The 15,754-nt window shown below is 43.1% G+C and overlaps 2 protein-coding genes across 4 annotated transcripts in view; one reads left to right on the forward strand and one right to left on the reverse strand.

Annotated features, from left to right (window-relative positions):
* The window catches only part of LOC118425260 (CUB domain-containing protein 2-like), a 104,934-nt gene that overhangs the window by 50,180 nt on the left and 39,000 nt on the right, over positions 1-15,754 (reverse strand). The gene's annotated exons all lie outside the window — the stretch shown is intronic.
* LOC118425262 (protein ADP-ribosylarginine hydrolase-like protein 1) lies at positions 397-14,565 on the forward strand. Of its 3 annotated transcripts, XM_035834048.1 has the most exons (8): positions 397-640; positions 2,164-2,362; positions 7,215-7,379; positions 7,952-8,077; positions 10,423-10,651; positions 12,839-13,014; positions 13,660-13,759; positions 14,147-14,565. In XM_035834048.1, exons 1-8 carry the CDS (start codon positions 605-607, stop codon positions 14,196-14,198), a joined length of 1,083 nt encoding a protein of 360 aa, XP_035689941.1. In that variant the 5' UTR covers positions 397-604; the 3' UTR covers positions 14,199-14,565. The 3 variants fall into 3 exon arrangements, with proteins under 3 accessions (XP_035689941.1, XP_035689942.1, XP_035689943.1); XM_035834049.1 differs by lacking the exons at positions 397-640; positions 2,164-2,362 and adding an exon at positions 2,394-2,406; XM_035834050.1 differs by lacking the exons at positions 397-640; positions 2,164-2,362 and adding an exon at positions 2,437-2,450.

Raw genomic sequence — 15,754 nt, forward strand, 5'->3', positions numbered from 1 at the left:
CGATGTTTGTAAAGTGTACGTGCAAAGCATCACGTTACACTTGCCCAATGCTGCCAGACAACTTTTATTGTGTAGCGGAGCGTTAAGCGTTTAACTACAGATATTTGCCCATTACATGGTAAGCCTGTATAGTGCAGTTGAACATGTACGAGAGGATTATATAAACGTCGCAGTGTTTTGCTCAGCAAAATAAAGTTTGCACCCCTACGTTTCTATTTCTTGTTCTTCTGCAATGAAGTGATATAACTTTATAGTTTTATAACAATCACTAGTACATATGTAGAGCAACTGAACGTTTAACTTTCTGTCAGCTCTTTCCCCGAATCGAAAAAAATTAACCCTTCCCCTGTACATGTGCAGTGGTATCTCCCAAGGCACACCCCTGCAGTTGAATGGTTCCGCCTGTACCAGCCCCGCCCCTTGACCCCTGACCCGACAGGCATGTAGTCACGATAGGACTGCAGCCAAGCTAAAATTACACCCTGTCTGCCTCCACAGCGGGGGAAGGAACTCTGAAGGAACTGTGCACGGTCTTCTCAAGGTCAAGACACACCATCTTGTCAAGGTCAAGTCGCCTAGAGCACGGTTAAGTCCGGCCGTTGCCATGGCTTCAGATACAGACTCGCTGGAGAGGTACAAGGTACGAGGGTCAGCTGGAGTTCATAAAACTAATTTAGTTCATAGATAACGTTAGCAGTTGAGGCTGTGTTTTACATGGTAATGATGACACCACATTGATTGTGAGCTCGGGAGATTTATGCATTGCGTAGTTTCCTTTTGGACAAGTTACTCAAGTTAATCTGAGGTGACTGCAAGGAGTGGAGAAGCTTCTTTACTTTACTTCTTTGCGCAATGCAAAGAGATTCTTTTTTAACCTCCTTGATCAGCGCCATTCATTTAGCTTTTGTGAATGTCCACTGTCAAAAGTGTTGATGATTTTATTTAACTGATTTGTCTCCCTGGCAGCTTCCTCCCAAACTGCAGTTCCCTAACTATGATGTAACGTTAATGTTACATGTATTCCCGCCTCCTTGGTCCAGTGTGGTGTCCAGTTGTAGGTGGGGTACTGTAATGCACACCCACCCGTGCGTCAGAAATTGGCCAGCTAAACTCCTTTAGAAAAGTTTATGCCACCGGTAGATCTGGTTGGAGATTAGTTTCCTTGACCTGATGTACACTGTCCTGCATTCCAGGCCTGCATGGTCCTGATCATGAGTGGTGTGGGCAATGCTCTATGCTTTAAGAACCAGGAGTGGGAGTACTGTAGTGTTAGTCACCCCTAGCAGCTCTCTCCCAAACTGCAGTTCCCTAACTATGATGTACATGTATTCCCCAGGCTTCCATGGTCCTGAGTGGTGTAGGAGATGCTCTTGGCTATAAGAACCAGGAATGGGAGTACTGTAAGTCACCCCTAGCAGCTCTCTCCCAAACTGCAGTTCCCTGTTATAACTATGATGTACATGTATTCCCCAGGCTTCCATGGTCCTGAGTGGTGTAGGCGATGCTCTTGGCTATAAGAACCAGGAATGGGAGTACTGTAGTGTAAGTCACCCCTAGCAGCTCTCTCCCAAACTGCAGTTCCCTGTTATAACTGTGATGTACTGTATTCCCCAGGCTTCCATGGTCCTGAGTGGTGTAGGTGATGCTCTTGGCTATAAGAACCAGGAATGGGAGTACTGTAGTGTTAGTCACCCCTAGCAGCTCTCTCCCAAACTGCAGTTCCCTAACTATGATGTACATGTATTCCCCAGGCTTCCATGGTCCTGAGTGGTGTAGGTGATGCTCTTGGCTATAAGAACCAGGAATGGGAGTACTGTAAGTCACCCCTAGCAGCTCTCTCCCAAACTGCAGTTCCCTGTTATAACTATGATGTACATGTATTCCCCAGGCTTCCATGGTCCTGAGTGGTGTAGGAGATGCTCTAGGCTATAAGAACCAGGAGTGGGAGTACTGTAGTGTTAGTCACCCCTAGCAGCTCTCTCCCAAACTGCAGTTCCCTAACTATGATGTACATGTATTTCCCAGGCTTCCATGGTCCTGAGTGGTGTAGGTGATGCTCTAGGCTATAAGAACCAGGAATGGGAGTACTGTACATGTAAGTCACCCCTAGCAGCTCTCTCCCAAACTGCAGTTCCCTAACTGTGATGTACATGTATTCCCCAGGCTTCCATGGTCCTGAGTGGTGTAGGTGATGCTCTAGGCTATAAGAACCAGGAATGGGAGTACTGTAAGTCCGGAGTGGAAATCCACAAGCAGCTGGCGGAGCTGGGCGGACTCAGTAACATCACGGTGGAGCTGCCGGGCTGGCCGGTTAGTGATGACACGGTCATGCACCTGGCTACGGCGGAGGCACTGGTTATAGGTAAGGGTTAACACACCTGGCTATAGCTGAGGCACTGGTTATAGGTAAGGGTTAACACACCTGGCTATGGCTGAGGCACTGGTTATAGGTAAGGGTTAACACACCTGGTAACACACCTGGCTATAGCTGAGGCACTGGTTATAGGTAAGGGTTAACACACCTGGCTATGGCTGAGGCACTGGTTATAGGTAAGGGTTAACACACCTGGTAACACACCTGGCTATAGCTGAGGCACTGGTTATAGGTAAGGGTTAACACACCTGGTAACACACCTGGCTATAGCTGAGGCACTGGTTATAGGTAAGGGTTAACACACCTGGTAACACACCTGGCTATAGCTGAGGCACTGGTTATAGGTAAGGGTTAACACACCTGGTAACACACCTGGCTATAGCTGAGGCACTGGTTATAGGTAAGGGTTAACACACCTGGCTATAGCTGAGGCACTGGTTATAGGTAAGGGTTAACACACCTGGTAACACACCTGGCTATAGCTGAGGCACTGGTTATAGGTAAGGGTTAACACACCTGGTAACACACCTGGCTATAGCTGAGGCACTGGTTATAGGTAAGGGTTAACACACCTGGCTATGGCTGAGGCACTGGTTATAGGTAAGGGTTAACACACCTGGTAACACACCTGGCTATAGCTGAGGCACTGGTTATAGGTAAGGGTTAACACACCTGGTAACACACCTGGCTATAGCTGAGGCACTGGTTATAGGTAAGGGTTAACACACCTGGCTATAGCTGAGGCACTGGTTATAGGTAAGGGTTAACACACCTGGCTATGGCTGAGGCACTGGTTATAGGTAAGGGTTAACACACCTGGTAACACACCTGGCTATAGCTGAGGCACTGGTTATAGGTAAGGGTTAACACACCTGGCTATGGCTGAGGCACTGGTTATAGGTAAGGGTTAACACACCTGGTAACACACCTGGCTATAGCTGAGGCACTGGTTATAGGTAAGGGTTAACACACCTGGTAACACACCTGGCTATGGCTGAGGCACTGGTTATAGGTAAGGGTTAACACACCTGGTAACACACCTGGCTATAGCTGAGGCACTGGTTATAGGTAAGGGTTAACACACCTGGTAACACACCTGGCTATAGCTGAGGCACTGGTTATAGGTAAGGGTTAACACACCTGGCTATGGCTGAGGCACTGGTTATAGGTAAGGGTTAACACACCTGGCTATAGCTGAGGCACTGGTTATAGGTAAGGGTTTTAACACACCTGGTAACACACCTGGCTATAGCTGAGGCACTGGTTATAGGTAAGGGTTAACACACCTGGCTATGGCTGAGGCACTGGTTATAGGTAAGGGTTAACACACCTGGCTATGGCTGAGGCACTGGTTATAGGTAAGGGTTAACACACCTGGTAACACACCTGGCTATAGCTGAGGCACTGGTTATAGGTAAGGGTTAACACACCTGGTAACACACCTGGCTATAGCTGAGGCACTGGTTATAGGTAAGGGTTAACACACCTGGTAACACACCTGGCTATAGCTGAGGCACTGGTTATAGGTAAGGGTTAACACACCTGGCTATAGCTGAGGCACTGGTTATAGGTAAGGGTTTTAACACACCTGGTAACACACCTGGCTATAGCTGAGGCACTGGTTATAGGTAAGGGTTAACACACCTGGCTATGGCTGAGGCACTGGTTATAGGTAAGGGTTTTAACACACCTGGTAACACACCTGGTTATACCAGTAGGGAAGGCTGGTCATACCTGGCTATAGATGATTAAAGCTGCGCACACCAAGTTGTTTCTAGGTAAGGGTTAATACACATATTAAGTAAAGGCTAGTCACACCTGATAACACACCTGTACATAATTATGTAAGATTTCACACACCTGGTTTCAGGTAAGGCAGGTCACACCTGGTTTCAGGTAAGGCTGGTTACACCTGGTAACACACCTGGTTACAGGTAAGGCTTCTCACCTGGTTACATCTGGTCACAGACACTAAGAAGTGACTGTATTTAGTCTTCACAGACCAAGTCTGCACCTTGGTGTACACTGTTTCGGGAGTGACATCTGCACCTTGGTGTACACTGTTTCGGGAGTGACATCTGCACCTTGGTGTACACTGTTTCGGGAGTGACATCTGCACCTTGGTGTACACTGTTTCGGGAGTGACATCTGCACCTTGGTGTACACTGTTTCGGGAGTGAACATTCCAGTTGGATGCAGGTTTTCTTCCCAACCATCAGATCTCATTTTGACCTCATCTTTCCCACAGAAATGTCTGCAAACTAAAGATTAAATTGGTTTTCAGACCTTACCTTCCCAAAAAGCCATCCTATAGAGGCTAATCATTAGAGTCACATATGTCTAGATCCTCACTGCTATCCTGGTACTCTGTATGTTGGTGTTTACTCAGAAACACTCAATAACAGCTGTTTGTAAATATTTACAAGTAAACACCAAGAAAAAACACGACCTTGTTTGTGTGTTATATTTTGAGACAGTCTCCAGAGCAAGACACACACTCAAGACGGGACTCGCATATCTAAGATAACTCTGACTATCTTAGGGCACAGGCCCACGTCTTATCACCAACGTCTTGATATCTATCAAGTCCTCACTACTGTAAACTGCACTAATTAAATAAGTAAGTGATGGTTTACTTGTAGAAAAAAACATGCAGTGAACTGAGGATTTTGCATAGCTTGTGGGGTTGCAAAGACAATGTTTTTTTTCCAATTCAAACATTTTGTTAAGGCTGTTAAGTTGCGTGAGTGAAAAAAAATTCCACCAATTTTTTTCAAAGATTGGAGTGATTATAAATTTAAAGGAAAACATTATGACATTACTAGTAAGTTAAAAGGACTAATCATGCAAACTGGTCATCATTCAGCAACTGTACACAGAATAGATCTTATATCAGAGAAGAATTTCAGTGAGGAGATAAACACAGAATGGCTGGGTCATGTCAGATAGCAGTGGGGAAAATATTCCAACTTTGTGAAGTACGCACTCGGCTAAGGTACAAAATTTCCTTGGCTACTTAACCCACAGCCAAGACCAATTCATCCTCTTGGTTTGCAGGCATCTTTAAGTAAACTTTCAGCAAGATGTCAAGATGAAGACTTAAATCTCATCCTCTGAGTGTTCCTGAAACTGTGTGTATTCGGCTGGGTACCGGTACAGAAAATTCAGGTCCAGGTATGGTCCAGGTCCAGAGGATCAGGTGTGGACCTGAACCTGGACCTAACTATCTGAGAAAGCTTGTGAATGGGCAACAATGGTTCATTTACCTACAAAGGCATCTGTTTGGTGGAGTATCCAACGTCCATTTGCATTCTAAATTCCTATCTTCATGTAAACAACACTAACTGCCTCTGTTAAGTTACACCAGGTTTGACTGAAGAAAATTGATAAAAATGACTGTCAACTCTCCTCTACTTCACTCTAGCTATTTTTTTTTACCAATAAGCCTCAAAACATATGAACGCCTGCCGCCGTAGTGCCGGTATAGTCTGTTCATTTTCTGTTTGGTTCAACATCCGGTCTACTGATTTTTTTCATGTCAGGTTTTTTCAGACCGGTCCAACAAGAAAAAACGTTTTTGTACCAGTACAACATACCGGTACTCACCCCTAGTGTGTACCAAGGTACATACTTTTTCCTCAGACTCAGTTTTCATGCTGATTTTGCAGTTCAGAATCAACTTTTTGTACGTCCAGGAACCAAAATATTGCATTGAAGATGCCCCGGTTAGGAAAATTTGGCTCCATGTACATGTTGAGAAGGAAATGCGCAAGTTGTTCTGGCCTGGTTGGAAAGTCTGTCTGTGTGATGTAGATAGGAATGTGACAGTTGCAGACAGCTGGGAGGCCTATGTGAGTTTTAGTCAGACCCCAAACAGTACTAATACATTAATCTCCAACCAGATCCACGGTGCGTAAAATGTAGTATCAAACTCCGGTGCCCATTTGACTCCCTTAGCCGGCTATACTCCTTGGCCACCTTTGATACTATCTTATGGCACAGTAGGATCTGCTTGGAGATTACTAATACATTGTACATTGTATAATCACATCACAAGAAGCAACAGTTACCTTGTAATAAATTGGAAGGGGGCCAAGGTGATATATTTTAAGATGCATTCTTTAGAATGATCAAAGAGGTTCTTTTAACCTCCTTGTTTGGATGAAGGAGAGGCTACAAAACAAGTCTACAAAAGAATCTCCCCCCCTCAAAAAAAAATCCTGCAAGCCACTCTACAGTGTCTTCAAATAACTACAGACATAGACTGACAAAAACAAACATACTGAAAGCATACAAACAATACAATGAGTCAATGACATGTACATGTAAATTTCACCATTTGAATCTTATTCATTTATTGGTTTGGCTGTACCGAACACACAGCCAGGGCTGCCCAACTAGCCTACGGCTATTACAAAGGGCTAGCCCTGCTGACAAACACATAGACAATACATAAAAAGAACATTTATATGTACATGGTGTAGGCTAACTTACATATCATCAAAAATGGAGTATATAACATCATATCATCGACAACAATATTTGCAATGAGAGGTCATTTGAATCTTACAATTTATTTTCACTCTAGGAGATTGTTATTGTAATGCTGTTTCTTTCTAGTTAATAGAATTTTCATCAAGCAGTGACTATTTTTTAAAGGTAAACACACTCATGTACCTCCAACCTTTAGATGGCTATCAGTCCATCTTGCTCACGAAAATTTGGAGGTACGTGTGTTTACCTTTAAAAAGTAGTCACTGCTTGATGAAAATTCTATTAATTGTGAACATACGTGACTAATGAATCTCTTCAACAATGTTTCTTTCTGATCTCTTCCCAGACTCCGACAAGAAGGACGACATCTACCTTGAGCTGTGTAAGCGTTACGTGGCCTGTATGAACGACATGGAGGGGAGGAAACCTGGACCAACGTCCATATTAGGCTGCAAGCAGATGAGCCCAGGCAGTGCCATCAGTGGCTGGCATATACCCTTCAACCCTAGTGGTGAGTGTTAGTGTTAAGGTGCCATCATCGGCTGGCATATCCCCTTCAACCCTAGTGGTAAGTGTTAGTGTTAAGGTGCCATCAGTGGCTGGCATATACCCTTCAACCCCAGTGGTTAGTGTTAGACAGTGTATATTGGTTTATTTGGCAAACTTTACATGTCATGCAGTTCAGTGGTGTAAAATTTGTCTTCACCTCCTTTAATTACATATCAATTAAAATTCATAGTTCTTTAATAGGGTATGACAATAAGATGAAACTTAAGGTAGTGGCTGCTACCTGAAACGTCTGACTGTTTCCAAAATCATATCCAGTTGCTTGAGTAAGTGCTGTTTAGCGTATCTGATTACCTGGATGTCTAACCTAATCTCCAAGCAGATCCTACGGTAGCATAAGATAGTACCAAAAGCTGCCAGAGGAGTGAAGCCGGCTTAGGAGTGTGTTTGGCTACTGCGCAAATATCCACCTCTTGGCTGACTACACTTCTTGGCCTGTTTGATACTATCTTATGCCTTTGTAGGATCTGCTTGGAGATTCTAACCTTCATTGACGTATGATGTTGTGCACCACAGGTACGGGGTGCGGAGCCGCCATGCGCGCCATGTGTATCGGGTTACGCTGTCCCCGGCTGGATCAGCTGGACGATCTGATCGCCTTCAGCGTTGAGAGTGGACGGATGACCCACCATAACCCCCATGGTTAGTTAATGAGTTAGCTGTTAACCCTTCATAACCCACATGGTTAGTTAATAACCCACCATAACCCCCATGGTTAGTTAATAACCCCTCATAACCCACACGGTTAGTTAATAACCCACCATAACCCACATGGTTAGGTAATTAGTTAACTGTTAACTCACCATAACCCTCACGGTTAGTCAATTAGTTAACTTCTAACACACCATCATCCACATGGTTAGTTAACCCACCATAACCCACGTGGTTAGTTATTAACCCACCATAACCCACATGGTTAGTTAATGAGTTAACTGTTAACCAATCATAACCCACATGGTTAGTTAATCAGTTAACACACCTAAGCCACATGGTTAGTTAATGAGTTAACTCTTAACACAATAACCCACATGGTTAGTCAATCAGCTAACTCTTAACCCACCATAACCCACATGGTTAGTCAATTAGTTAACCCTTAACCCACCATAACCCTTTCAGATCAAGGAGGTTACATAGATAACTAATATAACCTCTATATTAACCTCCTTGGTCAGATCAGTCATGAATCAGACTGTTGATGTTTTTGTGTAATATAGAAGTTTGAGGTAGAATTTCCAACATGATGATACCCTTCAATGTTTTACCTGTTTTGACTAACATTTTCCAACAATCGCTTGACACAGGAGAAATCCCCCAAGACTGGAGAGATGCAAACATATGCGCCATTTTCAAAAAGGGAGATAGAGCGGTTCCCAGTAACTACAGACCTGTTTCACTTACCTGTATTTCCTGTAAACTACTCGAACACATTATTCATAGCCATATCATGAAACACTTGGAAGGCCACAATATACTAACGGACTACCAGCATGGTTTCAGAGCAAAGCGATCAACAGAAACACAGCTTATTTTAACAGTTCACGACATAGCTGGGGCACTGAACAATAAAAGACAGGTGGATCTAGCAATACTTGATTTCACTAAAGCCTTCGACAAAGTCCCACATAGCAGACTCATAACAAAACTGGAGTACTATGGAATTCAAGGTTCTACATTAAACTGGTTAAAGGCTTTCCTGACGAATAGAGAGCAAACGGTAGTGGTAGAAGGGAAGGCCTCAGCTCCAGTTAAAGTAGCATCGGGAGTTCCACAAGGGACTGTTCTGGGACCATTGCTCTTCCTCTTGTACATAAACGACTTGCCAGACCAGCTCGATTCAAGTGTGAGGTTATTCGCCGATGATTGTCTGCTATATATAGAGGTATCTGCAAAGAATGACTCACAACTTCTTCAGAAAGATCTGAACACCCTGGAAGAATGGCAAAGGAAATGGCTTATGCAGTTCAATCCTGATAAGTGCTATATCATGCACATAACGAACAAACGAACACCAAATGTGTCCCCTTACCAGTTTTGTGGTCAGACATTAGCAACCACAAAAAGCCACCCATACCTAGGTGTTACGTTAACAACTGGGCTGAAGTGGGGTGTCCATGTTAACAAAATAACAACCAAGGCCAAACAGACATTGGGAGTGATCAAACGTAACTTGTGGGCATGCCCAGCCCGCGTAAAATCACTTGCATACACGTCACTGGTAAGACCTAACCTTGAATATGCTGCAACAGTATGGGATCCGTATACAAAGAAAGACAAAGATAAACTTGAAAGGGTACAGAACCAAGCTGCCCGATTCTGTACAAACAACTACAACAGGGATGCTAGTGTTACCAAAATGAAAACAGATCTACAGTGGACATCACTTGAAGACAGAAGGAAAATGTCCAGACTTTGCATGATGTATAAAATGACCAATAAGCTGGTGGACGTACCGACTGATAAGTATCTAATACCAGCTCAAAAAAGAACAAGAAACAGCCATGACTTCAAGTACCAGAGTTTCCAAGCTAGGATTGATGTGTTCAAAAATTCGTATTTTCCCAGAACTATCGTAGATTGGAATTTGTTATCACCAAGTACAGTAGGGGCATCTTCTCTGGATAGTTTTAAAGAACGCTTGCAGTTAGATGTGCAAAAGTTAGGTGTGACGGATCGTTCAGTGTAATATAACCAGCTGCTGCCGCGCCGCGTGCCTGCGAAGCTGGTGTGTTACGCCGAATGGCGGTTATACCGGCTATATAGATACAGATACAGATACAGAATGTGGGAATTGAAAAACCTACTAAATAGATGCACGGAATGTGTTATCTATATGCCAGATCTGCATCACACATAAAGCCAACTAATTCGAAAAGTCTTAAAGATATTGAAAATTTTTAATAAGGAACTCATAAGGACTTGATATATGCAAAACTGTGACATGGCTTTACTTGAACTATAAATGATTGTTGCCTGTGTGTGTGTTCCAGGATACTGCGGCGCCCTGGCCTCGGCCCTTTTCGTGTCGTATGCCGTCCAGAACAAGCCGCTGCGTGAGTGGGGGAAGGGTTTACTCGACACACTGCCCCGGGCACTCGAGTACGTGAAGAAGAGCATCCGAAGCGCGTACGAGAACGAGGAGGCCTGGTTCTACTTTCCCGCGAAGTGGGAGGAATATCTGGAGGAAAGGGAGCTACTGGATGGGACGTCTGACCCCAAGTAAGGATAGGATGTGTATAGTACATGGATAGGACAGGAGTAGTACAAGGATAGGACAGGAGTAGTACATGGATAGGACAGGAGTAGTACATGGATAGGACAGGAGTAGTACATGGATAGGACAGGAGTAGTACATGGATAGGACAGGAGTAGTACATGGATAGGACAGGAGTAGTACATGTATATAGGACAGGAGTAGTACATGGATAGGACAGGAGTAGTACATGGATAGGACAGGAGTAGTACATGGATAGGACAGTAGTAGTACATAGGACAGGAGTAGTACATGTATAGGACAGGAGTAGTACATGGATAGGACAGTAGTAGTACATAGGACAGGAGTAGTACATGGATAGGACAGGAGTAGTACATGGATAGGACAGTAGTAGTACATGGATAGGACAGGAGTAGTACATGGATAGGACAGGAGTAGTACATAGGACAGGAGTAGTACATGGATAGGACAGGAGTAGTACATGGATAGGACAGTAGTAGTACATGGATAGGACAGGAGTAGTACATGGATAGGACAGGAGTAGTACATGGATAGGACAGGAGTAGTACATGGATAGGACAGTAGTAGTACATGGATAGGACAGGAGTAGTACATGGATAGGACAGGAGTAGTACATGGATAGGACAGGAGTAGTACATGGATAGGACAGTAGTAGTACATGGATAGGACAGGAGTAGTACATGGATAGGACAGGAGTAGTACATGGATAGGACACGAGTAGTACATGGATAGGACAGGAGTAGTACATGGATAGGACAGGAGTAGTACATGGATAGGACAGGAGTAGTACATAGGACAGGAGTAGTACATGTATAGGACAGGAGTATTACAGTGGGAGGAGTATCTAGAGGAAAGGGAGCTACTGGATGGGACGTCTGACCCCAAGTAAGTACTGCAAATGCAGAAATGTTCGCGGTGGATTAATATTTGCGGTTTTCGTGGTGACCACTTAAAACTTAAAACCACCGCGAACATTTTTCTATTGTGGTATTAGACTGCAGTCTATGGTGTTACCGCGAACTTAAATCCACCGCGAAAAGTCCTTTTAACCGCTACCGCAAAATTAAATCCCCGCGAACTTAAATGCATTTACAGTATGCCGTGTGCACATTTTAAACTTTTCAAAATTCAAAAGGTGCTGGGTTGTTGCCAAAATTGGAGTGAACTATACTTTGTTTGAGGTTATTCCACAAATAAATAGGAAAAGGATCTAAAAGAGAGCAAGATGGTGCTACACCTCTCATTGGGAAGGATGCAAAACTATACAGTCTGCAAAACTGCAAAACTATACAGTGTTTTTGTGTACAATATTTATACGACTCAGGATGTGTTCCAGATTGATGGAGAAGGGGTGCATGCTTTGTTTGAGTTTTTTACTTTTTACATTTCAGTGCCATGGGTTTGTCTGAGCTCGGTACAAATTTAAATTTAAAACCTAATATTATTTTAATTGGGGTGCGTACATGCATGAACAAGATAAGTATAGTACATGGACAGGACAGTTGTGACACAAATTCAGGACAAGTTCAGTACAGAATAATACTACAGAACTTATGTAGTACAGGACAGGTATTATACTTGGAGCAGAGGGGACTGCTGGATGGGGCTTCCGACCGGAAGTAAGGACAGGATGAGTATAGTCCATAGTATGAAAGTTCATCTATGTTGGTAAATGACATTGTGGAAAAGACTAAACTTTACTTAACCAACACCACATTTAATTGGGACTTACCCCAAATTTTCAGCCGACTCCGTCAGCCTTGTTCACGGAATGGACCCATATAGTATAGTCCATGGATAGATCAAGAGTAGTAAAAGTCTAGGACTCAGTACATATGACCGGAGCAGAGGGGACTGCTGGATGGGGCTTCCGACCCAAAGTAAGGACAGGATGAGTATAGTCCATGGATAGAACAAGAGTAGTAAAAGTCTAGGACTCAGTACACATGACTTGATGACAGGGGCTGCTGGATGGGGCTTCCGACCCTAAGTAAGAAGGCCACACCAACTTCATGTTATGGACTAGACCGTAAATCTATGGTCTTTCTTCTGTTGTGTTGGAACAAAGTTTAAAGTTTACAACTATGTATAAGTTTGTGTCGTAGCATTGGCAATGGTACTGTTACAGTACTAAAACAGTATGAGAACAGGTCACCATTGTGTGTTCCCAGGTGGCCAGACAACTACGACGACCCCGCTGTTCGCGACAAGATCTACAAGGACGACATCAGCAGCGACGGCTGGCCGGGCCGGCGCGGCCACGACGCTCCGCTGATCGCGTACGACGCGCTGCTGGCTGCCGGGGACAGCTGGGAGGAGCTCTGCAGCCGTTCCATGTTTCACGGAGGTATGGTACAGTTGCAGTACAGTTGTAGTACAGAATGATACAAGTTTACTATGTTCATGATTGCACGATGCCCTACTAGCTAAGCTGGGAGGAGCTGTGCAGTCGGTCCATGTTTCACGGACGTACGGTACAGTACTGTTGTAGTACAGTTATAGTACAGTAGTACAGATACAGTACAGGTTTAGCATCTTGCTTCGGTGATCGCAGTCATGGTGCACTTCTGGCAACCGGGTGTAGTACAGTTTAAGTGACTTCTTTGCAACTCTATGTTGCTATGTAACAGTAATTCTATTTTTTGTTGCTGTGTCACTCTTACTGTTATAAGAATATAATCTTTTATTAAAGAATAGAATCTTTTCCATATATGATGCTGGAGTAACAGTAATTCTTGTTATTCTTCCCTACTATGTTGCCAGGTGACAGTAATCTTGAATTAGCTGTTCTGTTTTGCTGACTAACAGTAACTGCAGTTCTGTGTTACTAAATAACAGTAATTCTGCTATTGTGTTGCTAAGTAACAGTAGTTCTACAGTAACTGTTGTTTTATGTTGTTAAGTAACAGCTGGTCATAATGCATTGCTAAGCAACAGATTCATTCTACAGCTGCTGTTCTGTGTTGCTAACCTTATTGTTCCATGTTGGCAGGTGACAGTGACTCCACCGGTGTGATCGCGGCGGCGTGTTTCGGAGTTCTGTACGGTTACCACGGTGTGCCGGACTGTAACCACAAGAAACTGGAGTACAGGTCTGTACAGTATCTGTATCTTTATCTATATAGTTGGTATAACCGCCGTTCGGCGTAACACACCAGCTTCTGCATCTGTATCTATATAGCCGGTATAACCGCCCTTTGGCATAACACACCAGCTTCTGTATCTGTATCTATATAGCTGGTATAACCGCCCTTTTGGGTAACACACCAGCTTCGCAGGCACGCGGCGCGGCAGCAGCTGGTTATATTACACTGAACAACCTGTCACACCTAACTTTCGCACGTCTCTCTGCAAGTGTTCTTTGAAACTATCCAGAGAAGATGCCCCTACTGAGCTTGAAATATGAATTTTTTTAACACATCAATCCTAACTTGGTAACTCTGGTAGTTGAGTCATTGGCTGTTTCTTGTTCTTTTCAGGTCAAGACTGGAGAAGCTGGGAGAACAACTCTACCACAAGAGCCACCCTTAAACTGTTACAGTGCAACAGTTCTGTGTTGCTAGGTGATAGTAACTGCTGTTCTGTGTTGCTGAAGGTGCACTCTCACTGGACTTGTGCCAAGCTTGCGTCACTGCGGGGTTCCTTCACTGCGTCACTGTTTTGTTATTTTCTCCGATTTTTTATGATTTAGATATTGCGTATATAATACGTAAAAGTATGACTTAGAAGACGACAAAATACACAAAAAGGAAGAAAATTGTTCATCTTTGAAATTTGTTGAGCATCTTTCGAACCCTGCAGTGACACAAGCTTGACGCAAGTGCAGTGAGAGTGTAACTTAAGTTACAGTCCCGTTCCAGATTGGAGAAGCTTTACCGCAAGAGCCACCCTTAACCTTCTCTATCACCACATAGAAAACACAACATTTGGTGCCATATGGCTACCTTAGTAGGCCGAGGGTTAACCTCTTACACTACATGTACTTTTCAGAAAAGTCTTCCACTAGTGTCCATTTTCACTGCACATTAAATCAGAAGGTATGTGAATGTTGCATGGCACCCAGAAAAAAAAGGCTACTTGCAGTTCCAGCTCGAAAGTTCACCTGTATTGGTGACAGATGTCATTCAAACAGCAGTTTTGGTCAGTTAAGCAAAGTTTCTATGAATTTGTAAAATTCAGAACTTGCAAATCTTGCAGCATGCATGCAATCACTGAATCAGTGATCAGATGAACTTTTTGGGCTGTTAAAAATTAAAGATACAAGTGAAAAAAGCTAATCGAGGGCAGCTAAAAGTTTGTTTTTTCATGTCTTACACATTTTCATGAAAATGTTATAATTGTTGCAGCTCCAAATGTAGGATTCCTGTCTTTATAATGTGTATTGGGTTTTGACTCAACATTGTGCCAATTTTGGAATTAAGCAAAATAATGTCAGATTTTAGATGTAGAGCCGATTCCGAGTCACCGAGAGGGTTTTGAAATAATATTTGTAATAAGTTTGAACTATTCTAAGCAAAAGAATATTTCAGTCACTGAAGTTCTAAATTGTTCAAACAATTGAAAATGAAAGTTTGAACATGTTTGAACCTATCTATATATGTTGGAAATATTGGGAAATTAATGGTACAAATATCTCTTTATTTAGAACAGTTTAGAAACATCTATGTGTTTTTGTTATTGTTGGAACATGTGATCATATGTTCCAACAATTTGCATCATTTTTTTCCTCCATAAAAACTTTTATTACCCCAATAAACAAAGCTGCTAAGATGGGCCTTTTGTTTGGGTCTTGTATTTTTAGATTTTCTTTAGTAGACACTATTGGCTCTTTTGTGGTCAAAGCTGTCAGACAGACACAATTTCCTGTACTTGGCAGGGATGTGTGAATTGCCCTCTTCCCAGCCCACTGACCCAATTTCATCAATTTGTTTCACTGTTCGAACATATGATCACAAAAGATGAATCTATGTTGGAACAGTTTAGAAACTAACAGAAATAATGGATTTGATGTTAGAAATGTTTCTAACATGTATGAACACTATAGAAAATATTTAGAACACCACGCAGATGTTATAAATAGTTCTAAA

The sequence above is a fragment of the Branchiostoma floridae genome, chromosome 11 (genome assembly GCF_000003815.2).
Source record: "Branchiostoma floridae strain S238N-H82 chromosome 11, Bfl_VNyyK, whole genome shotgun sequence".
In the NCBI taxonomy this organism is placed as follows: Eukaryota; Metazoa; Chordata; class Leptocardii; order Amphioxiformes; family Branchiostomatidae; genus Branchiostoma; species Branchiostoma floridae.

Coding starts and splice junctions, on each gene's coding strand:
- LOC118425262 (XM_035834048.1), top strand. CDS start 605: ATGGCTTCAGATACAGACTCGCTGGAGAGGTACAAG. Junction 7,380..7,951: donor TATACCCTTCAACCCTAGTG/GTGAGTGTTAGT, acceptor TGTGCACCACAG/GTACGGGGTGCGGAGCCGCC. Junction 10,652..12,838: donor GATGGGACGTCTGACCCCAA/GTAAGGATAGGA, acceptor GTGTGTTCCCAG/GTGGCCAGACAACTACGACG.